Here is a 25433-nt window from a genome sequence, read left to right as displayed (position 1 = left end):
GACCCTGGGCCAGAGCCCACTGCAGTAATTCAGGTGAGAAAGATGAAGTCCAATCTTCCATGGACAGGTGGTCTCCATTGCAGGGGCAGGATACAATTAAAAACACTTCCTTCACAGTGATACAGCACCAATCGAAGCATAGAAGGTAATAATTCAGGTCAGCATATTATTTTTAATTTTAGCAAGTGTAAATTACATAAAAAGTTGTTTCTAAATTATCATTATATTTCACAATATTTACTTACCTCCACGATCTGTAAATCTGTACTTATGGTTCTCCCTATTATATACATTAAAGTAACCAATGATTGTTTTCCATACCTACAAAGCAATAAGATGCTAATCAGGGATGGAAAGCATTTTGCAAGATAAAGCTATATTTTACACAACAGATGAATGCTAAGTATACAGCCCCTATTAATTCCTATCTCTCAAATCTAAGCAAAGACATATATGGACTAGTTTAGCTTCATCTTTTAAGAGGAATTTCTATTAGTAATAAATATGTATAAACACTAATTTGTGTAACATAGTTTTAAAAGTTTTTATTAAATGTAAAAAGCACTTCTTAAAAACAATTGTGCTTATATTTTTAAATGAGGTAGTTAGAATATATGTTGCATGTCTCAAATTAAGAAAATATATAAAGGAGTAAATAAATATGCCCCTTAAAAACAATATTTAATAAGAGATTGATTTCTGAACTGCTAAAACACCCTGAAAGTGTATTTAAAATTGTGTATCTGTGCATGCTTTTCAGACAGAGGGTGCACATCTTCAGATATTCTCAAATATTGGTGATCACCAAAGGCTAAGTACCACAGCTCTACCTGAGCTCCTTGCAAAGGGCCTGGTAATTGAAACTTCCTCTTTAGTTTAATGTCCTTGAATACCCAACAAAAACCATCTAAAAAACAAGCTATAAAGTATTGCTATGGAAAAACAGCAGATACGTACCTGCTCAAAGTGTTGCTGTAGTTAAAAAAGTAATTAAAAGACTTTTGGATGCATTAAAAAAAGAAAGAAAATGAGGTTATTAAAATAGACTGAACAAGAAAAGGTTGAACAGCCTTGACAGTTAATATCACACAATTGGTTTACTTAAACAATATATACTTGAAATTAGAAATCATAAGAGTTAACTTTGGCATCATATACAGTTGTGTTTCCCCCAAAATAAGACCTACTCATAAAATAAGCCCTAGCAGGATTTCTAAGCATTTGTGCAATATAAGCCCTACCTCGAAAATAAGACCTAGTGATGGCGTGGCTACGCAGCGCGTCTGCACAACCCATGCATTTCGTCATGGAGCGGTAAAGAAGACGAGCAGCCCTTCTCATCTGCCCCATGAGAGCTCTGTTGCTCGACATGAGAGATTGGGGCCAATGGTTCTAAAGGAAATAGAGTCGCAAGAAATTCAGGATGGAATTCAGGGTTTGGAGAGTTATGATGATGTTCCAGAAGAAGATGACTTACCTATATTTGAATAAATGTAGATTGTTATGTGGAGAAAAATCTAACCTGCCATTCTGCTTCTGTAAACTCCGCTCGCTCAACCCTACTCCCTCCCCTCGCTGGCGCCACTCTGTAACTCCCCAGCCATTAGTCCTTGGAAATTACTGACCAAGATTAGAAGTTCCCGACATTAGCTAATGTGGTACATGTTTGTGCAAGGTCAAAGCCCATGAAACTTTCCCCCCACCCTGTGACCCCTAGCCACCTGCGTGTGGTTTCTGTCTATAAAAATCCTAAGGAAAAAAGGGCTGGTGCGACAGCCTCACTGTACGCCCCTGCGCACGCTGGTAAATGAATCCACCTCATGCTATTGCATCAAGTCTCTGGACTCTGAGTTTTTTTTTGAGCGGTCGTCTCTCCCCCACACGGGCTGTACATTTCTGCGGCCCAACAGTTATAGCATACTTAAAAAAAAAATAACACATCCCTTGAAAATAAGCCCTAGGGTGTCTTCTTGAGGAAAAATAAATATAAGACCCTGTCTTATTTTCGGGGAAACACGGAAATGAAGGTGAGAGAAAATAGCGCTTTTGTTTTGTTAAGTTTCCAAGTGTAACTTAAGCTGGATCTATCTACTGGAGGAAAGTGAAGACAGGCTGCATTTAATTCAGGTGAGCAAACCTGTTTTTATGAAGAAAGAGGAAATATTTCTTAGTTCCCTATTTTAATTGACCAGGTAGAGAAAGCCTGTAAGATGACTCAAGAAATTTGAGTTCCAAAGCAAACAAGTTCCAACCTTAAAAAGAAAAGTAGAAAACAGAGGAAACGGCCCTCTGCTACTAAACATGTGAATTTCTACCAGACCCAGAAGGGTTACCCCAAGAGGGGCTGGGTTTAATGTTGCCTTGGGCAATTTATAAATTGTAGAAATGGCTTATAACATATGTCTAGAAGCCTTGTCCTGGAGATTAAATGAGATAATGTATGTGGAGGCACGCTTCACGCCTCCCTGTTCTTGTCAACTTCAAGAGGAGTTATTTTTGAGCAGATGATTTATCACTCTTATTTAGAAAGCAATCTCTTTGAAGTATTACCAAACAGAAATATATGCATTACAAATTATCCTCACCAGTTTATTTGTTGTTGTGTTTTTTTGAGACAGAGTCTAGCTCTGTCACCCTGGGTAGAGTGCTGTGGCTCATTAGAGCTCACTGCGACCTCAAACTCCTAGGCTCAAGTGATTCTCTTATCTCAGCCTCCTCAGCAGCTGGGACTACAGGCATGTGCCATGATGCTCAGCTATTTTTTCTAATTAATAAAGTTTACTAATGTTTAAAAAATTCAACTGAAAATATACCTCATTAATTTAAAATTTTTTTCTGAAACTGAGATAAATAAATCACATTACATGGTTAGCTTTCTAAGTGAAACAAATTTCAAACCTCTGAACAAACCTTGGCATCTCAAAATGTTTAAAAGATATAACATTTAAGTTATCAAAAATTTAGACACTGAGCTATCAAGAACACATTAAAAGATTAGAAATTCTCAGTAGTACTCTCGTAAAGTCAGTAATTAAGAAGTTAACATTTCCTTATTTAACAGGAAGTAAAGAGAGAGCTGGGAATCAGAGCCAGATGACATGAGTTCTAGTTCAGTTTCTTCCATTCACTAGGCATTGACTTTAGGTAAGTTATTTAACCTCTGAATGTTAGTTACTAATCGGTAATTATTTTTTATGTGGTTGTGAAAACTGTAATTATTGCATATATAAACATGTTATTTTTAAAGAACCAACATGAAGGCAAGTTTTTTCATTCTAATCATGGCATTCCAACACTCCTGAGAAATGTTATCAATGTCATAAAATAGCAAATAACAATACTGAGAAAAAGAAATAAACTGATTAACATAGGGATTCATGTAATAAAACAGATATATATCATATCAACCCAGGAAGATATTAATCATAATGAACATTAAGCATTTATTATGTGCTAAGCACTTCAAATAGCCTATTACTAAATCATCTTAACATTAATTATTATTATCCCCATTTTTGAATAAGGAAACTGAAGCTTAGGTTACAAATCTTGTTTGAGGTCACACATTTAGCAGTCTCCTCAACCTAAGACTGACCTGATTCTAGATCTGTGGTCTTAACTCTATGACACACATGTCTCCAGTGAATAAATAAAAAACTAAAAACACAATAAATACATGGACAAAAGTAAGTAATAAAGAGACACTGTCCAAAATTCTCAGAAGAAGAAACCACCACTTGGCTATACTGCTCTGTGTATGTCTGCCCCCATCCTCCCAATTCTAGAACTGTCCCCAACAGCTTTAACACACTGTCACCATCAGACACAACCACTGTGTGCCTCACATACTACCCCAGGTAGAAACAAGAGAGCACCAATGTAAAGTATATACAGAATGTAAAGTACATAAAGAATACACAAAGTAAAGCTCCTTGGCATGATATTCAAGGCCTGTTATTACCTGTCCTTCTCCCTGACCCCCAACTTATCTTCCCAGTCCGATCTCCTCCTTTCCAGTGCTCTAAGTTTCAGTCCAACAGTTACTGTGACCAGTATCAAGTCTGCCTCCCAGCCCTGCCTCCGTGTATTCCCTGGTGTCCTGTCCTCTATGTAGAAGGAGGAGTTTTCCAGCGCTGTCTGTTCAAATCACACTTCTCTTCCCCTTGAATCCCCAAAGCCCTTGCTATCTCTCTTCTACAGCATTTATCAGACACCGGGTCCTAATTACTTTACATCCCTAACAACAGGTCAAACTGTACTTTGACACAGAAGAACTAGAACTTTTTTTTTTTTTACTAGAAAGAACCTTAGAATTTATCAAATACAACATCTGTCATTTCGTAGAAGAAGAAACCAAGGCTTAAATGTTTTAACAGGCAAATAATAAATAGATGTTATTTTAGTTCCAGTTCCAGATGAAAGAGTTGGAATATTTTGGTTCTCTCCTCTTTTTTCTGGAACAACTGGTCTACTGGCAAAGTGACCCGTTGTTTACATCAGCATACCCCAAGCTGGAGCTCAGGAGAACTGCATCTGTAAGGTGCTAGGTGGTCAAAATGTGTGGAAAACTCAAAATTTCCTTCTGCAGGGCTTCTTGGAGACTTTGCGATGCTAAAATATACTGCAAGTTTGCAAGAGTGAGGGTTAAAACTGTTTTGAAACTGATTGAGCTATTGTCTCACTTCCTCCCAGAAAGCTTGCCATCCTCATCTTCCACAAGTAACATTCGGTAGAACATGCTTGAGAAAAACTAACTGAAGTGCCCACTTGTTAGTGATCAGCCAGATTTTAGCAAATTCAGTAGAAATACTTTTCATATAGCTAATATAAAATTTAATTTGGCATAAGCATTTTTACTTATACTTTTATATTATCTTTATTAGTACATGAGGACTGGTGACATACAAATAATCATGTCAAATATAACTGTTTAGTAAGTGATAATTAAATATTCTGATGTACAAAGAATGAAGTAAACATTCCTGTGCCATTTTCAGTGTAAATAACATTTTAATTTTTAAACTGAATTTCTATTTCCTTCTAATAATCAATAATAATATTACTATCTATTCAAACAAAACCGTTAGCAAAATTGAGCAAGACTGCTGAATATAAATTAAATCCTAAAAATAAATGTATGAGATATAGAAAGCAAATTTGAGTCTGAAAGACTTTTTGTAGCTGAATATGCAAGAGGAATGAACTGAGATGAATTTACTTTAGATAGAATACACATCTATTCGTCTATAATGTGGCATTTTGTCAACTGAAAGATAAAAATATTAGGACATGGTTAAAAGTTAATGCATTTATAATTCAAGGAACTTCTTGGGGATAAGGATGAGGCCCAGTTAGAGGTTAAGAAAAGGAATTTCTTGTATATTCTTACTTAAGACAATTATGTAGACCATTTAAATAAATTGTTAGACCATAGACTTTTCAGAAAGGGGAATTCAAGCTTCAGTAAAATGTTGCCAACATTTTCCTGTTCTTTAAATGAAGGAAAGAAATTCTTTTGAGGAATAAAAACTAAAACACACTTAAAGTCATTTAACTTAAGAGCAATCTTTCTCATCATAACACCTGTGTTGTGTTACAGGGCAGAGGTATAGGGCATCCTCTAATTTTTTTTTAAATGAATTATTCATTTCAGAATAGCTTTAGATTTATAGAGAAGTTGTAAGAATATCCATTGTTTCTCTTATGGCTAATATTACTATGACACATTTCTCACAATGAATGAGCCAATCATCCTTAATTTTTAAGTGAGAAATCTGTAGGATTAAAAACATGCCGTTATCCTTTATTTTCTAGTCCAGTGACTCCTAGTGGAAGAATAGTTGTCAACACTAGGGATGCAGCATGACGGGACAAGAGAGCTATCCAGCAACAATGCCAAATCCGGGTCTTGGCTACCACCATATATTAACGTCGGGATTCCATGGGGTGCCCAAAGCCACTTTGGGGTTTTAACTTGCACATGTGCTGTGTATGACATAAGTCTGGAAAGCAATTGTGAATTTGTGTCTGCTGAAGGGCCCAGCAGAGCATCAGAAGGAGCGGAGAATGTGACAGCCTGTGGAGATTACAAGTTAGCTCCTCAGGCAAATCCTGACACACTTTTTAAAGGAACTGTTCTCTCAACATTCTAATCCCCAAACCTGTGTAAATAATTCTGATTTAAAACTCAACTCCCAAATTCCCCATGGAAGGTAGGGCTTAGGCAGGAGGAATTGTCTTTAATGACTTAAGCAAATAAGGAAGACATAATTTACCTCCAAGGTCTTAGGGATCCCATGAAATGTAAGGAATTGATAGAGCCCTCTGAAGCAATGAACCAAGAGTGGCAGATTGTCTCAAACAGGAGACAAGGACAATATTCTCATTTTGGAGGTTTGTTATATGTGTTCTGCTGATAAGCCAGAGAAACGGTATGGTACAAATGAGCTTTCATTTGCACATTTTCAATTTCTGATTTGAAAACATATCTTTTGGTGTAGTAAAGGTATTTAATGTTTATAAAAGAATTATTTTTTCCAAAAGGAAACCATATCCACATTCTTAAAACATTTATATTCTAAATATACTTTTTGTTCTAAAGGGACAAACTTGTTTACAAAAAGTATCTTCTAACTTTTCAGGTCTTTTTAGGTGTTTCAGATGTTAGGACCTTAAGCAATGTTGAGTAATGTTCTAGAAAGACTAGCCATCAAGGGCATGCTGTCTGATTTTTGTATGTTAATGTATATTTTACTCAACAAAGAGGCTAGAAAGTGAGCACATTTAATCTTAAAAGGGAGAAATACAAAAAGTTCAAGAATCCAGCTACATCTTTACTCTGACAAACATAAGACATGAGCAGCAGTCAGGCCAGTATCCTAAATGAGTATTGTTGATGCTTAAAGATAGGGGAATGCAGTTCACAAAATAAATAAATGGATAACATACATTCCTACCAAAAAATATGACTTGCTCTAATCTGTTTCTTAAGACAAATTTTTTAGTGGGCACAATAAGGAAACAGAGGTAAGTTAAGTGTCCCAAGAAAATCCATTTTAATTTAGAAAGCCAAAACTAAGGGTAAGTGATTTTCTCTTCCATAACACAGCTAGTTTGCGGGTGAGACTAAAAACAGGAAAAACCGTCACTTTTCGAGTCAAAGCACTTTTGTGACTTAGCCAGACTAAAGCTGAGTTCTAGCAGCAAACCAGTGACCCAAATGAAAGGACGTCTCAGTTTCCTCCTTACCTTTCATCCACAGCTTGCCAATTGTTGACTAAAAAGTCTTTTGCGATATACTGGCCAACTTCAGATGCTGCCACGATTTCAATTATATTTGTTCCATTAAAAGTGATTGCAGATGTGCTGATGGCATATTCCATGTATCTGCCAAAGTGCATTTGCAAAAAATAAATTTAAAAAATCCAATATAAAGAGTTAATTTAAATAAATAGAATTAAAATCCCATGGTTCTAAGTTAGTGATGCACAAATATGCACTGTTTTAATTTTAATATTAGTACATTTCTATTTTTCTCCCTTTAGTTTATTAATTGCATTCCTCCACCAGGAACTTTCAAGGTGAGTTGACCATTATCACCTGAGAAGTATCCATGGGTCTTTGCTGCAGCTCATTGCATAGGCAAGGTGAATCCTTTCTTCTTCCTCCGTTGTGTTAGTGTAGATATTTAACAAGAAGTCCCATTCTTTATCACTTCCCAAGGCAATGGCATAACATAAAATCACACTTTTAATCGGATAAGGTACTCTGTAAGATATAACATGCAATATTTCTCATAGTAGTTAAGTTATATGTTTACCCAGGTTGTCATATATTACAATTTCAATCTCAGATATAAAGATCAAAAGCAAGGATCTAGAGAGACTATTGTGGGAACTGTCATTAGCATTAAATCCATGAGAAAAGATCATCAAATTAGCTTGGAAACTAAGAAGTTTTAAGAAAGAAGTAAATTAGAATAGAACAGTACATATGTTCATGAAGCAGTTTGATCTTGTATGTCATTATCACATTTTCTAAGAATATACTACTTCATCTGAAGTAGTATATTATAGGTAATACAACCAAACTGGCAGAGTCATAGTCTCAGCTCTCAGTGACACTGCAAATTCAGGGAGAGAGACGCTCTGATGCACTCACAAATATAATAATAATAAATAATCACAAAGAACAATCTATTAAGATTCAAAATAAGCCAGGCATGGTGGCTCATGCCTGTAATCCTAGCATTTTGGGAGGCCGAGGCAGAAGGATCATTTGAGCTCAGGAGTTTGAGAACAGCCTGAGCAAGAATGAGACCCAGTCTCTACTGAAAGAAAATAGAAAGAAATTAGCTGGACAACTAAAACATACATATAAAAAATGAGCCGGGCATGGTGGCACATGCCTGTAGTCCCAGCTACTTGGGAGGCTGAGGCAGAAGGATGGCTTAAACCCAGGGGTTTGAGGTTGCCGTGAGCTAGGCTGACACCACAGCACTCTATCCTGGGCAGAGTGAGACTCTGTCTCAAAAAAAGATTCAAAATAAATATAAAGAGTTAAAAGTAAGTGCTTATTCGGAGAAAGCACTGAAAATGAGATGTCCTGGGTGAGGGTGACAATTAACCATATAAATTTTAATCTTCTATTGTTATGCACAGACATACACTAAACAATTGTTTAAAAAACAAGATATTTGAGCAGAATAGTAAGAGAGAGAGATTAACCAAGTGAAAGCAAAATGATCATTCCCACAGTGAAAACATCAAAAAGACAGAGAAATTTTTGGTGTTAAAATAGGACAAAAACAGGGAGGATTACAATATTACTCTTACTCATTCTCTGGATGATTCACCCATTTTATGAAGAGTTCTCTTGACAGCTGAAGACAGTCTTCAAGGCCTAACCAACATGCAGTTTCAAAAAGTTTTTCCAGTGATATTCTTCATGAAAAAGTCAAAGAAAAACAGTTTATTTTGCAATACCATCTTCATTTTCTCTGCCTCCAAGAATGCATGTTTTATACAAGGATGGATATTATAAAACATCCTTTCAAAAACATCAAGTTTGTTTTAAAAATAGCTTTTGTAGATGACAAATGTATTTCAGATTCAGAAAAATATTTGATAACAGGCTCTTAGGCACCAAAAAAGCTCTTAAGACTAGAATTTTTTGAAAGTGAGAAATAAATTACTGCTTATACTTTATCTCCCCAAAACACACCAGGGTGTACACATACTCCACATCTGTTGTCAGTTTATTTTTCCTCCATTTTGTAGTAATTTTCCTATTGATGAAAAGTGACTTTAGCATATTTGATCAAGTAGTCTTAAAACTAAAGTTTTTTCTCTATACCCTTTGCTTTCCCTTACTAATGTGCCTTTTTCTTCCCCTACTCTTCCTGGCTGTTATATACATGATCAGAAAAAGAATAAAGGTGTTTGTTTTGTTTTGTTTTTATAGCTAAGCAGGGGCACATATTATGGCTCAAAACAAAATAAGTTCAAAAGGAAACAGCGAGGAAGAAGAAGAAATCCAAGTAAGCAACGCCTTGTGGTGCATCTCCAAGTCTGGGGTCAGGGGTAAAGAAACCCAAACTGGCCATAAATTTCCAGAAAATGCAAGGGCCAAATATCTGTTATCCCACCCTCTAGTTTCAACCCACCCTGGCCCAAACTTCTGATAAGGAGAAATGGAATGTCCAAGGGCGGAGGTCCTCAGAGAGATAGTTCTGGGCGTTCATTTACATACTCACTCCCTCCCCCCACCCTTCCCAACCCCAAGCTGCAACAGACAACAAGAACTGGCTGCAACAAGAATGAGAGTCCTGTGAAAGTGCAGTCTAACTCCCCGGGGCTGCTCTGAAGAGAACTGGCCCCAGGATGCCACAATCAGCCACTTCAGTCCAATTTAGGAGATCAAGGATACGTGTGGTTAACTCATGCCTGATGGAGCACACTGTTGCCTTCCCATTCATTCACACAGCTTGTCTCCCCCTCCCAGCACCAGCTAGTCCTCACCGCCATCCACCCCTCGTCCATCCAATTCCATCTCCTTCTAGTCACACCTCGTACACTAAAATTTCTACCCTTAACAGAGAGTAATCACACTTTGTATATTTTGTATTTCCTCCTTGGGCTAATTGATTTGAGCTTGATGTTGACTAGAAGTTGTAAATATAATCCCTTGTACTGTTGTTGGCTACCAATTCCCTCCCTACTTCTGGAAGCCCAACCTACACTCACAAACTCGGGTCACAGGAAGCCCAGCAGTACCACACCCCCATTTGGCCTTCTCAGACCATCATGACAACATGCTTACTCCTCTCACCAAACCAGTGACATGAAAATCACTTGTGATACATACTAATGCCACACACAAATGACTGATACATTTCACTGTCAACCTCTCTTATCTAATTTGCATAGTGGCAGAATTCCTGTTAACAATAACATACAGAAGGGACTCTTGCCCCTGTGGCTTTCCTATGCCCTTCAACTCACTGGTACAGGCTACTTTTGCTTAGCATAACCCTGCACCAATAGTAGGACACAGAATTTCAACCGGTAGCCTAAGCTTTGAGACTACAGAGCTATAAATTCCTATGTGAACATGTATGTGCTTTGAAGGTAAATTAAGATCTCCCAAACTACTATCTCCTATTAAGGCACATGTAGCCCACCAATCCCTGAGCTATTCTCAAATAGCATACAAAATCTCTCCAAGAATAAAGGGTATTAAGATTTTTTTGTGAATTCTAGAAGCCTGTTAATATGAATCCATTTTATTCAATCATCACTGCTTAAAACATACTTACATAGCTAAGTAGTCATCTTGCAATGCTATCACATTTTCACGAATTATAGTTGAATAAATATTCCATATTGAGTTAAGTCTCTTCAATAGATATTTCTATAAGCAACAAAGTAAATATACTGTTAGTTTTGGCTCACAACACTGAATTTTCACTGTATTTCCATTTATCCAAAAAGACATTAATAGAGAAGTGGCAGATATTTCTTCAGAAATTATCTTTGTTACTAAATGTGTAACTTTTATTTTTAACCTCTCTAGGTTCAGTACCCTTATACGTAAAATGTGGTTTAAAATAATAACAATGTTATAGTATTATTGTGAAGATTAAATAATTATAATGTATGTAAGCATATTACATGGCACATGGTAAGAACTCAAAATATATTAGCTATTATTATCATTTAATATCATTCCAAACATTTCTAGTTGTCTTCAAAATAGAGAAAAAAATGTAAAAATATAAAATAGTCTACCTTAAAACTTCCATGCTCAGTATATATATCTCCAAAAAAATAAGAACTGGTTTATGCCCTAGACAAATTGAAGTGCTGAGCTTAAAATAAAGTTTCTCCACTTGAGCTATCAGCTGGTACATACAAGATTATAAAAGTTAGATATTTACTAATATACCCCTAAGAACAAACTAGGTATTATTCATAGAAATTTTTCCCCCCAGTCCCTTATCATTGTACAGAATTTTTTAAAAAACAAATACTAGGGTTTTTTTTGTTTTGTTCTATACTTTTGAGACAAGATCTCACTCTGTCACACAGGCTGGAGGGCAGTGGCTCGATCATAGCTCATTGCAGCCTTGAACTCCTGGGCTCAGGCGATCCTCCCACCTCAGCCTCCTTAGTAGGTGGGACTATAGGTGTGTATCATCACACCTGGCTAATTGTTAAATTTTTTGTAGAGATGGGGTCTTGCTATAGCCCAGGTTCATCTAGAACTCCTGGCCTCAAGGGATCCTCCCTCCTCGGCCTCCTAAAGAGCTAGGATTACAGGTGGGAGCCACTGGCCAGTTTTTGTTATACTTCTTTATGTAGAACCAGTCATCAGCCATTATCAATGAGACAACTCAATTCCACAAACATTTAAGTGCCTTCTATTGGTCACTATCCCTATACTCAACTAAGTTTCCATCACTACTTTGGACATTACAAAAAAGAAGTCTGGGACTCTGAAATATTTAGATCTCCTCCTCAGAGTGATCCAGAAACTCACTTGAAATTATCCCCTAACACACTTTCTGGTTTGTTTGTGATCCCCAATTTTCTCAAGAGTGCTCCCTAACTTTTGCTTTGATTTTACCTGTGCCATTTTTCTTATGATTACTATCTAAGATCTAATAATGGAACTTCCCCCCTTTTATTAATATGTTTTTTCACTTATGATGGCATGTCATTTCTTCATTCATTAATTCTAATTTCCCTCTTTCCCTTCCTAACATCAAAAGCAGCTTCAAAACTTTTACTCTTTTACTTTTTTTAGAATCTCTGATTTTTAAGTGCTTGTCCTATAGATCAGATTATTATAATTATAAAAATAGGGTTGTTAAAAGTCATTCTGTTTGCCTAAAATTCTCTTAGGGAAATAGTTGCTAATAGATATTGTCCTTTTTAAAAAAAAAAAAAAAAAGAAGGAGGCATACTATTTCTATTCAATACTTCTGATTTCTGAATAAATTCTTGGTGAAGAGGCAAGAATTTATTACCTTTCCAAAATACACTCATACTCATCTCCTACACCAGGTTTATGATTAAGGTATTTTCTTTCAAGAATATATCATTTTCTTGGCCATTGCTAAGAAAATGAATATATATATATATATATGGAGCTAAAAGACTATTGCTTTGGGAAAGGCCTGTCTTACAGATGCCAGCTAGGATATGGAACGAGGAATAGAGGATTCATCTAAAAACTTCATAACAAAGAATGAAATTACCTTTAATAATGGGTATATATCATAGTTCCTCACATCAGAAACAAGATCCCTGGTTATCAAGTTTACTAGGACTGCATGCCATACTATGATTTCGTCTTCTTCTGCAAGGTACTTGGTTAAATCAAGTGCTGTTTCAATCCCAACGTAATTGTTTCTGTTTGGTTTGAAAAACACACACACTCAAAAAAAAGTTCACTTGCTAAATGATTTGCACACATTTGATATTTGTTCCATGCCTCAATGCCTGACTTCAATAAGGTATATAAACAAATCAAGAAGATAGAAGGTAAAAGTCCCATCTTATTGATAAGATGGAACCTAAGCAATGTTGATAGGCCTTCCATTTCAATTTGGTACTTTCAAATGCCCAAAGTCTAGAGAGCTATAGAAGATCCAGGCTAAATGTTGGACTGATTATTGGGAGATAGAATAGTTGTGCATTTAGTATGCATTCTCCTGAGAGTATAATTTCCACTCAGCAGCTATTAATTAAAACTCATTATCTAATGCTGTGCCAGCTACTAGTGGGCATACCAACTACAGGCATACCTCAGAGATATTTGCAAGTTCGGTTACAGACTGCCACAACAGAACGAATAGCATGATGAAGCGAGTCACACAAATCTTTTGATTTCTCAATGCATATACAAGTTACATTTACTATATTGTAACATTTAAGTATGTAATAGTATTATGTCTAAAAAAATGTACATACCTTAATTAAAAAATATTATATTGCTAAAAACTGCTAAACAATCATCTGAGCCCTTAGAGACTTGTAATCTTTTTGTTGGTGGAGGGTCTTGCCTTGATGGCTGCTGACTGATCAGGGTGGTGCTTGCTGAAGGTTGGGTGGCTATGACAATTTCTGAAAATAAGACAACAATGAAGTTTGCTACATCTATTGACTCTTCCTTTCATGAAAGATTTCTCTGTAGCATGTGATGCTGTTCAATAGCATTTTACCCACAGTTGAACTTCTTTCAAACTTGGAGTCAATTCTCTCAAACCCTGATGCCACTTTACCAACTCTAGTTTATGCGCTATTCCCAATACTTTGCTGTCATTTCAACAATGTTCACAGCAGGAGTAGTTTCACCAGGAGTAGTTTCCATCTCAAGAAACCAAATTTCTTTGCTCATCCATAAGAAGCAACTTCTCATCCACTCAAGTTTTATCCTGAGATTGCAGCAATTCAGTCACATCTTCAAGTTCCACTTCTAATTCTAGTTCTCTTGCTGTTTGTACCACGTCTGCAGGTGCTTCCTCCACTGAAGTCTGGAACCCCTCAAAGTCATTCATGAAGGTTGGAATGAACTTCTTGCAAACTCCTGTTCATGTTGATATTTTGACCTCCTCCCATGAATCACAAATGTTTTTAATGGTATCTAGAATGGTGAGTCTTTTCCAGAAGGCTTTCAATTTATTTCACCCAGACCCATCAGAGGAATCGCTATCTATGGCAGCTATAGCCTTACAAAATGTACTTCTTAAATAATAAGATTTAAAAACAGAAATTACCCAACGATACATCGGCTGTAAAATGGATGTTGTGTTAGTAGGCATGAAAACAACATTGTTTTGCTTGTCCACCTGCACCAGAGCTCTTGAGTAACCAAATGCATTGTCAATGAGCAGTAATATATGAAGGAAACTTTTTTCTGAGCAGTAGGTCTCAACAGTGGGCTTGAAATATTCAGTAAACCATGCTCTAAACAGATAATGCTGTCATCCAGGCTGTGTTATTCTATTTATAGAGCACAAGTAGAGTATATTTAGTATCATTCTTAAGGGCCCTAGGATTTTTGGAATGGTAAATGAGCATTGACTTCAACTTAAAGTTACCAGCTGCATTTTCCCCTAGTAAGGCAAGCAGCCCATTCTTTAAAGCTTTAATGCCAGGCATTGACTTCTCTCTAGCTACAAATGTCCTAGATGATTTATTCTTCCAATAGAAAGCTGTTTCACCTACACTGAAAATCTGTTGTTTCGTGTAGCCACCTTCATCAATTATCTTTGATCTTATATCCAGACAAGTCAAACTTTCTACACATCAGCAATAGGCTGTTTTGCTTTCTTATCATTTGAGAGTTCACTGGAGTAGCATTGCTAATTTCCTTCAAGAACTTTCCCCTTGCATTCACAACTTGGCTAACTGTCTGGCACAAGAGGCCTAGCTTTTGGCCTATCTCGGTTTTGACATGCCTTCCTCAGAAAGCATAATCATTTCTAGCTTTTGATTTAAAGTGAGAGATATGCTAGTCTTCCTTTCACTTAAACACTTAGAGACCATTGTAGGGTTATTAATTGGCCTAATTTCAATATTATTGTGTCTAAGAGAATAGAGAGGCCCAAGGAGAGGGAGACAGAGAGAGGGTAATGGATGGTCAGTGGAGCAGTCAGAACACACACAACCTTTATTGATTAAGTTTCCTGTCTTATATAGGTATAGCTCATAGCACTCCAAACAATTACAATAACATCAAAGATTACTGATTACAGATCACTATAACAGATACAGTAATAATGAACAAATTTGAGATATTGTGAGAATTATAAAAATGTGACAGAGACACAAAGTGAGCACATGCTATTGGAAAAATGGCACCAATAGACTTTCTTGACTCAGGGTTGCCACAAACCTTCAATTTGTAAAAAACGCAGTGTCTGCAAAGTGTATTAAAACAAAGTACAATAAAACGAGGTATGCCTGTAGTATATATGACACCACACTTGCCTACCATTGAGGAACTTTAGTGAGGAGTTGAGATTTATAACAGCATAAGAGCATTTATAATAGCATTAACAGCATAAGAAGCTGTTAATGAAAGGTCCCAGAAAAGGCAATGAATAAAATAATGTAGCAAAGAAGGAATATATGCACATGGAAAAGATAGAGAAGTCAGGGAAGGCCTCATGGAGGAGGAACTTGAGATGAGCAATGAAGGATGATAGAATTAAAATGGAGAAGAAGAAAGAAGGCAGCCCAGGACAAAGAAGATAAGGTGGAAGTTAGTGTGATGGGCAGATCAAGCTAGCAAAGACAGGGAATTTCTTTTGTGTACAGTGAGAGATGGGGGCTAATAGGTAATGTGGCTCAAACCTGTGGGGATCCTTGATTCTCAGATTGAAGCGTTTTTATTTGGTGAGAAGGTATTCTAGGCACTTCAACAACTGGAGAAACATAATAATAAAATTGATGCCTAAAAATTTCATTGCAATAGTGCTCAAGAAGACAGAATGGAATTCAAAAGGACTGAAGGCTGAAGGCTCATGTAATAGGCCAGGCAAAGCATGATAAAAGCTTGCCTTAGTGTGGAGCAGTGAAAGTAGTAAGGTGACAATCCCAAAGACTTTCCAAGAACAAGCAGATAAAACATGGTGACTGGCTGTGCATGAGAGATGGAGCAAGGAGAGGAATCAAGAATACTTCTTAGACGTCAAGTTTGGGTGACAGGAAGAATGGTGGTACCTTCACACAGAGGGATAAATTGACAGCAAGAGCAATGTAGAGACAGAAATAAAGTTCAGTGTTTAAGGTACTGAATTTAAATGACCACAGGATAAACATAAGACAGGAGGAAAGATAAGTACAGATGTAGATTTGGAAGTCATCTACATGTTCTGCCACAAATATTTACTGAATATCTTTGTATTGTCCTGGGCACTCTAGAGATACGTAATAAAATGGTCACTGAAACTTAAGAATGAATGACTCATCCAAAGGAAAGATAGAAGAAAATAACATAACCTTAATTGGTCTGAAGGATGCTCGCAGCAGCAGGAAGAAAAGAAGTCAGATATATAAGGAGAACCAGGTTTGCATATCAGAGTCTCAGGAAGCCAAAAAGGAGGTTTCCAGAAGGATGTTGTCAATAGTATGAAAGTCATGATGATCTTAGGAGCTTCAGCAAAGATTGGCAAGGACATGTGCTACAGGTCACAGAGGGAAAAAGTAATAAAAAAAAATAAGGACAAAATACATAGACATTTATTCAAGAAATACGACAGGCCAAAGAAAGAAAGGAGCCAGTAGATAATTCATTATATTACTCCTTAATTGTATTGCCTGAAAATTTCAATTTTGAACATTTATTAATTTATCTGATTAAATACTTAACAGCATGGCTTACACTGAGTCAATATACATAAAAGCAATAATTCTGTAACATACTAACATACAGGCCAGATCTCATTAAAATTATACTTACAGCCATCACCCTTGGGCAACAGAAATCACTTCAAAATCTCAATTGACAATCTATTTATTTCTGGCAACTTACTATGTTATAAAATTCCACTATGACTACAAAATTTGATCCTAATCATATTCAGTTAGGGCCTGTATATACTAACGAACCAAATTCATAGTGATGAGGCTATTATTTTTATAAAGTTCTCAAGGTATACTCTAAAACCATCAGAGAAGAAGATATACTCACTTAGACAAGGAAAATGCATCATCCATCAACTGTAGTCTGTGAATCACAGGAATAGCCTGCAGAATTAGATCCAAATACGTGCAAAAACAGATGAGATCATATTTTTTAGTAAAAAGTTTTCAAAATAACAATTTAAAGATCACTGCAGCATGCAAAGCACCTTCACATGAATTATCTCATCTGCAGATAAATAATAATTACTAAGGATAGTCCCCATAATTTATTTATTATACATCTGTTTTTTTATAAATCATCCCTCTGGACATCAATCATAAGGTTCAAAAATGGCAGAGAGTTTTGCCAAAATATTCTCTGAAACATACTATGTTAAAAACATGAAACAGGCCACCAAACTTAAAAGGCCTCTTCAAAACAAAAAGTACACATGAAATTATATTACAATGTCCCAATTCTTTTCAGGGGAGTTTTTGGCATAGGTGGCCTTTAATAAATATTATTTAACACTACTCTGGCAATATGAGATACCGTAGTACTCTTTTAAATGATATCTGTCTTCTCAAGTGTTTACTAATGTGACAATACTACAAACAGATCCCTTAATATCCATGGAAAGGCAGGGGCCAGTTGTGAACCTAACTCTTTAGCCTTCTCTTTGAACTCCTTAGCTTTCGCTGGGCAAGGGACTCTGATCTCAACTCAGTCCCCTGAGGGTACCCAAAGCCTTCTACATCATTCCTTCAACACCTCTCTGCCCTTTGATATATTTGGTCCTAGTAAATTCATCTTCACAACATTCCTTTGAACATCTGAGCAAGTCAAGTTTAATTGTTCTGTTGATAGTAGTCTAATTTCTTTTCTGACAGGAATACTAGTTGCATTTTCTAGATTAATATTAATAATAAAAATTGTTTTATTTGCTCACCAAATATGTTGTAGAAATAATTTACCTCAGTTTTTCAATAAGCAAATCTATAATAGTTTCAAGAAAACATTACTATCATGTCATAACCTAGTGTTTCCATGGCTTAGAGTATCCTTAGAAACTAGTAAGAATTTAGCCACTCTGAAAAAGATTCGAAAAGAAAATACCATTATAAGTGATTTTTATAGCTTTATCCAAACTCTCAATAATATTTTCTTAAAAATTACCAAATGTGTTCCGAGCACCTGACTTGTGTCAGGCCTCTGTTAAACATAACACAAGTAGGCCGGGCGCTGTGGCTCACGCCTGTAATCCTAGCTCTTGGGAGGCCGAGGCGGGCGGATTGCTCAAGGTCAGGAGTTCAAAACCAGCCTGAGCAAGAGCGAGACCCCGTCTCTACTATAAATAGAAAGAAATTAATTGGCCAACTGATATATATATAAAAAATTAGCCGGGCATGGTGGCGCATGCCTGTAGTCCCAGCTACCTGGGAGGCTGAGGCAGAAGGATCACTCGAGCCCAGGAGTTTGAGGTTGCTGTGAGCTAGGCTGACGCCACGGCACTCACTCTAGCCTGGGCAACAAAGTGAGACTCTGTCTCAAAAAAAAAAAAAAAAAAAACATAACACAAGTATCATCTTATTTAATCTTCACAACACCCCTTTAAGGTTGGCCTGTTACACCCATTATGATACAGTTGGGAAACTGAGGTACATCTGGTCAAATGAGAGGCTCAAGGTCACACATCTGCAAAGGATGAACAACATATGAGCATAAGACTTCCTGACCTAGAACCCAACCTCTGGACCAAGATGCTGTACTGCCTCCAGTGCTAGAGAGGCTGCTGCATGCCTCAAAGAACTTTTGAACACGGAAACACTTAAGATATTTTTCAGTTAAACGTACCCAGTCTTACGAATGGTATCTCAGTGAACCACCCAAGGGCTCACCGCAAGTCACAGCAGACAAAGACTCCTAAGCCAGCGTCCTTCCCGCCAACGGAGATTTTGTTTAATTCAACCGATTAAACTCTGATTGATTAGAGGTGGCCAACATTTTATTGTTTATACACTGCATAAACGATTTACAGTTATTTCATAATATGAAATGATATAGGACTATTACTGACATTTTGTGAATTAAATTCTCTCTTCTGAGGGAGGGTGGAAATATGTTTTTAGGAGAAAAATTAATATTTTCTAGCATATACTGAGTACCTATTACAGGCTTAGAAATTTTAAGTATTCTTTTACCTACATCACCTCTAATCCTCATGATGAATATGATAGGATAATATTCCCATTTTAAAGTGAAGAAATGGAACCAGAACATTTAAGTAACTTACCAAAGATCATAAATCTAATGACTAATAGGAAAATGTATTCTGATTCTTATTTGGAAAGGTAAAATTGTTTTGGAAAAGCAAATGAATGTTCAAAAACACAACACATTCAACCAAAATCTCCCCTTTCCAAAAATAAGGAAATAGCTCTCTCCAATATGCCTGGGAGTGAGGGGTGGGAATGAGAGAGTGAAGTCTCTTCCCACTAGAAAGCTCAACCTCTAAAAGGCTAGAGAAGGCATTGTGAATTATATTTAATTAAAAGTATAAAAAATAACCTTACCCTATGATCCTTTTCAAGCTGTTGCTTTAATTTCTTCCAACCTAATTTATCATAATTAACTCTATAATATCCAGTCATATTTAAATTCAAAATCACCCAGTCATGGTCAGAATCTGAAACTTGCATTTCAGGAAATACTTCTACAAAGGAATATGGGAATAGTTTGAAATAATACATTTTGCAAAGATTTCAATATATATTTACTCATAACACTTTTAATTATAAACAATAAACCAATAAAATAAATAATAAAGGAATTCTATAATATATTGATCTTATCATAGAATTATATTTTTTCACATAGAATGGCTTTTGATTTGACACTATTCTTTAAAGCTCTACTTTCAACAACAATATTTTAGTTTTAAATGAGGTAGCTTTTCAAAAGTTAGCCGTTTCAACATTTTATCATTATCCTAAATGCCTTTATATATGTACCCATATGAAGATGTTTTTAAAATTTGTTACTTACTGCTGTTTTTATCTAGCCAGACTAAGGACTGTGTAGTTCCATTCTTTATCCAAAGAATAGGGACAATCCATGTGTCACTTATTGGAAGAAAATAAAAAATTTAGTTAATTTTTCACATGTAAGAATATACAGTCTGAGCCAACATGGAAGAGATGATAACACAGCAGATAGAAGTCAAGTTCTTTGGTCATTCCCTCTGGATATGCAGGACTTGGCTCTTAGGATTACTTGGTGTCGTTTTTACAAGCCAGTTTTGCTTTGGCTATTAGTTTACTCCTCTCTCTTTTTTTTTGTGTCTTATGAATTTACTTTTTTTTATAACTTAGGCAGCTACTAAGACTGTCTTGTATGTGAACTCTTCCAGCCCTGTTTATGTTAAATCATAGCCACCTGGCTTCGCTCAAGGCCATCCAAATGCCGCAGACAAACCCAAATCTGTCCGTGCCAGAGAAGTGAAGAGAAAGCTTGACAAACACTTCAAAATACTTTTCAGCCTCAAGACTGCTCTCCATCTGAAAAGTATTCAACCTGAATCAGCCAGGATATTTATATTTATTGAATGCCCACATTTTTCCCACATTGGCGGACGTGACTTGGACAAAGGAGCCGACCACAGGGAGCACGTGAGTCATCCAAAGAGACATGCCACTCAGGGTTTGGGCAGTCTCTCCAACCACGCTCCAATTCTCCCACAAGCCCGGTTTCTCAAAGACTTTCAACTGTGCGTCTGTGTTTATCTGCACAGCTAAGGTGCACATCTCTTCTCAAAGGGCACAGAATATTACAGTGAGAAGGAAACTTTGAGTCTCCTTTTCTCTCTCTCTCTCTCCCCTGGGGTTTTAAAGAAAGAGTAGAATCACCTGAAAATTTTGATGGTGATATTTGAAAATTAATCACTCATTTGTGCCGATCCTACAATGAGATGTAGTATCGAAATATGTAGATGAAGATGTAGATGAGGATCAAAACTATGAAAAACAGCTAAAAATTATCTAACAAATCAAGAAAGGGAAAGAAAAAAGGAAGTGACAAAGGCCAGGCTATTTTATGCTCATCGTTTCATTTTTACACAATCCCCTGGTATATACGCTATTACGTTTACTTTATAGGTGAGACAACTCAGAGAGTTTAAATAATACCTAAGGTTTGAATTTTGGTGAAGTCAGTATTTCAACCCAGGTCTAACTGATTCTAAAGGCCATAATTCTAATGTAGGTATGGCTACAAATACACAGCACACATGCACAGAGCTACTCTTCAAGGATACAGTTCCCATTCAGTTCCGTTTACAGGGAGAAGACTGCTTTGCAATTGGCCTCCCTCTTCTTTGAACTAACGTGTAGCCACCTGTGGCTCTATCTTACTGCTTCCCACCCAGAATCTCAAGTAATTCATTACCTCTGTCTGAAGGACAAACGGGAATACACAACACCCCAAAGTTTTGGCTGCTGGTGTGGCCAAATCCCAGGGGAGGGGCACTGCTTTGAATCCCTAACTGCAGGTCTCTGGCCTTGCTCAGGACTCTGGTACTCTGCCTTACCCCAGCTCACAGTCGCTTTGGAGAAAGGTAGGTGCCCAGCAAGGGTTAGGCGTCTACACCCATGGACTGGTTTCCACTGGATCAGAACTCGACGCCAAAGAAGAGGAAGTCAAAGAGGAGCAAAGCTACCTACTTGTGGGTAAGAAGAGTCTGATTTCTAAACTTTCCAATGTAAAATGGCTCCTGCTTCATGACACCAGTAGAAACATTTAAAGTGATGACTGGAAAACCACTCTGGTGTGTCCAGCTGTCCATTATGCTTTTTACTGTTGCTGGCAAAAGAATTTTACTCTGGTCATCGATGGCCTGTTTTTAAAAAAATCATCACAAAAGCAGTTCTAGTCATCAGCAAAACCTTTCGAAGTAGCAATCTCCTAAAATACACTGGGTAGCTACTCTGTTCCTCATTTACATGGTGATCCCCAGCGTCGGATATTCTGGGTCACATTCAGAACTCTGTTTATCTCTATTTGCCATTGGTTCTTCCGTGCATCCATTCATTCATTCCCTGAACACATATTTATGGGAATACGGTGAAGACTAAAGACTCCCTGCCCTAAGGGAGTTTCACAATAAGGAAAAGTTGTTTTCCTATGGGACTGCTATTACCCATGAGTTCCCTATCTTGTTGGACTGTATCATATGAAACAACTCAGCAAGAATGTGTCAGAAAGCAGGACAATTACCATTTGAAAATGCCTCCATAGATCATCTTGCTCAGCATTTGAGTAGGAAAATGTCTTCAAATATGACTATAAAAATAGGAAAGTTATGGTTACAATAAATAACATGGCAAAGCACTTTATGCTTACTGCTCTCTAGGTAACAACTATTTTGTACGCTCACCTTGAGTGCGCTGATAAATAAATGTTCATTCAAGAAACTAGAAAGCATCCGGGCCATAGACGCTCCCTAGAACATAAGAAGCTGTCCATTATTTCAACAAAATTCAATATCTACATACTAACACATTCCATTTTCATCAGCAATATTCTGGACTGTGCTCCTAATTGCATTTTGCCCTTTAGTTGAACGTTTGAATTATACCAAAATATGCTAATGAAATGGTAGACTCACTAATTAAGAGGTAAAAGGTGAGCAAATGTCCTGCATATAAAAACTTTAGCATATACAAAATGTTTTGAAATTGAGAAATTTACATGGCAAGAACACATTTCCATCAAACAGAAGGATTCACCTTAAAAGTAGCTAGTTATTAAGAGTACAGAACAAAAGCACATTTGTAAATGCTTTTTACCTTGTTGTAAGTAAATATGTCAAAGAGTTCATTTATTTCACTTGTTTCTGTGAAATTTTCCACCTTTGTGGACACAGCTCTAGACACCAGGGCGTGATCTTCGCTGAGGACACCGTGTAAAATGTTAGAAAAAAAGACCTCGTTCTATAAAGGAAAAGATTGAGCTACATTAACTTCTGAGGTGTCACAGAAACACAATGGTCCTAAAATACTTCAAAAAATTGATACTGAAGAGGGAAAAAATCAATAATTGAGAAGTCTCTGAATCACAATATGCCAAATAAGTCAGGATTCCTTGAATAACAAAACTGTAGGATACTGTCCTTCCTGTTTTGTATCCTTTTTTATTTCAATTCTTTAAAAAATTAATTACAAAGGTTAATATGTCTTCCAAGCGCCACCTACATTTCCCCTAATGAGGTCTATGGCCACCCTGACGGGGCTTCCCAGTGAATGGCATCTCTAGGTAGTTTTAATCTTCTAGAATTTTATTTTTTTCAGTAACTCCTTAAAATGGAACAGTCTCTCTTACATAGACATTTACGAACCAAAAGCATGCCAAAATTACAAATCCACAAAGATGCTGATGTAATAATTTAAAATTGGAAATAAATCCATAGACTGGACACTACGGTTTATGGCTCATGCATTAAGAAGAGGTAATTTATTATATTTTAATGGGAACTACAGAACTCTCCAAAAGACTAGCTTTCTCTCAGATGCATGACAAGGGCAATTGCTCCCTGAAATAAAGCTAGAAGGAAAACCAATTGATAGCCAAAGAGGGGTTTAGGATAAGAGCCAGAGCAAAGAAGTAGAGAAGCAGTACAGACATATGTTCACAGGCTAGAGAATGGGAAGGGGGGTGTGTGGGGGGAGGGGACCCCTCATGATCCATGTGAAGCCTCAAGTCCCTAGTGACTCTCTTCAGTGTCTCCAAGGCGACTCTCTCATCCCTCAACAGTGTCAGATTTTCAAATTCTGTTCCACTTCCATTTGCCAATGTTCCAATCAACCCTCTCCTATTAGCACATTATTTTTAGATTAGTAATACCATTGATTAGACTATTACCAAACTTTGCTCTTCTAGAAATGAGAAAACAATATGTCTCAAACTTTGATGTGGATAAGGATCACCTGGTAATTTTGTCCAAATCATGTTCTTAGTCAGGTGATCTGGTTTGGAGCCTGTCTTTCTAATAAACGACACAAGACTGCTGATGTTGCTAGCTTGAGAACCACACTTTGAGTAGCAAGGATTTAAAACAGACATCTGCATAGGTTCGATCCTATTTATTAAACCTAGATTTTATTAGTTTAACATTCAAGAGTTCTTAAGACTGTCTCACTGTTGATCTGCATCATCAAAGCACAATGGAGAAAATAGAGAAAATAAAAAACACCCATAATCTCACACCCTAACTATCATTACAATGTTAGTATAGTTCTTTCAAATCTTTTTTTTTATGTATTTGCTTATTCCCATAGTTGTAAAAACATTTCATCCTGCTTATTTACTTATTATAGCATTTTTAAAATTTTGCTACCTCATCTTTATAACTATCCTTTATAAGGGCTGCTGCATGATTTAAAAAACCCCAGAAATATAAACTGGAAGGACATAAACCGAAACTAAATAATAGTAATTACACAGGGTGGTCAAATCATACGTGATTTTCTTCTTTACAAAATATAGCAGATAAAACTTTTGCAAAGGCAAAACATTAAAATTAATAAATACACAGCTGTATAATATCCCTGTTGGGTCAATGGACCACTATCGACTTAACCATTTCTCCATTATTAGTTAGACATTGAAGCTTCTTCCAACTTTTTACTGTTATGACTAGTTTTAATGAACATTTTTGTACATATTGTCTCTTCCCTATTTTGTGCCTCCTCCCCCTTGAATGGATTATCTGTCTGTGCTCTACCTGCCTGGTATAATGTTTTACATAATCTTCTTGGTATCACAGTAACCAAACAAGATAACCGATGAGTAAGGCAAACACTTCTTCCTCAACACCCTAGGGGTCTTTCTACTCTGGGCCTCCCAAGAGTGATGCTGTTCCCAGACTGTTCCAGTTCTGCTGGAGGGAAACACTATATAAAAATGACATCATCTTTAAAAATTATAATAATAATATTTAACCGGTGCATATAGTGATTAGATAAAAATGGATCTGTATACTCACCATTATTTCATCCTGCAAGTTGTGATATCCCAGAGAAGATCTATTTTTATTAAAATCTATTCTTATACTTAGAAATATAACACTATTTATTGTAATGAATTTGTGTCAAATATTATGGTTAAAAACATGGGACTGGCATCCAGCTGCCTATATTTGAATCCTACCTCAGCCCTTTAGGAGTTGTGTGCCTCATAAAAGTCAACCAAATTTATCTCTCTGAAACTCAGTTTTGCCATCTGAAAATGGGAAAAATAATGCT

General features: G+C 36.6%; 1 protein-coding gene across 1 annotated transcript in view; it reads right to left on the bottom strand.

Annotated features, from left to right (window-relative positions):
• LVRN (laeverin) overlaps positions 1-25433 on the bottom strand; it is a 65182-nt gene that overhangs the window by 5696 nt on the left and 34053 nt on the right. The window contains exons 7-19 of the mRNA XM_012763703.3: positions 22980-23123; positions 22568-22633; positions 22408-22473; positions 21855-22027; positions 20182-20258; positions 19710-19849; positions 17203-17258; positions 12761-12914; positions 10817-10911; positions 8835-8942; positions 7600-7767; positions 7249-7386; positions 246-321 (exon numbers count right to left, since the gene is read on the bottom strand). Of these exons, the coding sequence (XP_012619157.2) occupies positions 246-321; positions 7249-7386; positions 7600-7767; positions 8835-8942; positions 10817-10911; positions 12761-12914; positions 17203-17258; positions 19710-19849; positions 20182-20258; positions 21855-22027; positions 22408-22473; positions 22568-22633; positions 22980-23123 (1461 nt within the window). The remainder of the gene's footprint in view (positions 1-245; positions 322-7248; positions 7387-7599; positions 7768-8834; positions 8943-10816; positions 10912-12760; positions 12915-17202; positions 17259-19709; positions 19850-20181; positions 20259-21854; positions 22028-22407; positions 22474-22567; positions 22634-22979; positions 23124-25433) is intronic.

This window comes from Microcebus murinus, chromosome 11 (assembly GCF_040939455.1).
Source record: "Microcebus murinus isolate Inina chromosome 11, M.murinus_Inina_mat1.0, whole genome shotgun sequence".
Taxonomy (NCBI): Eukaryota; Metazoa; Chordata; class Mammalia; order Primates; family Cheirogaleidae; genus Microcebus; species Microcebus murinus.
Note: the sequence above shows the minus strand (reverse complement) of the source record. Positions and strands in the feature narration are given on the sequence as shown.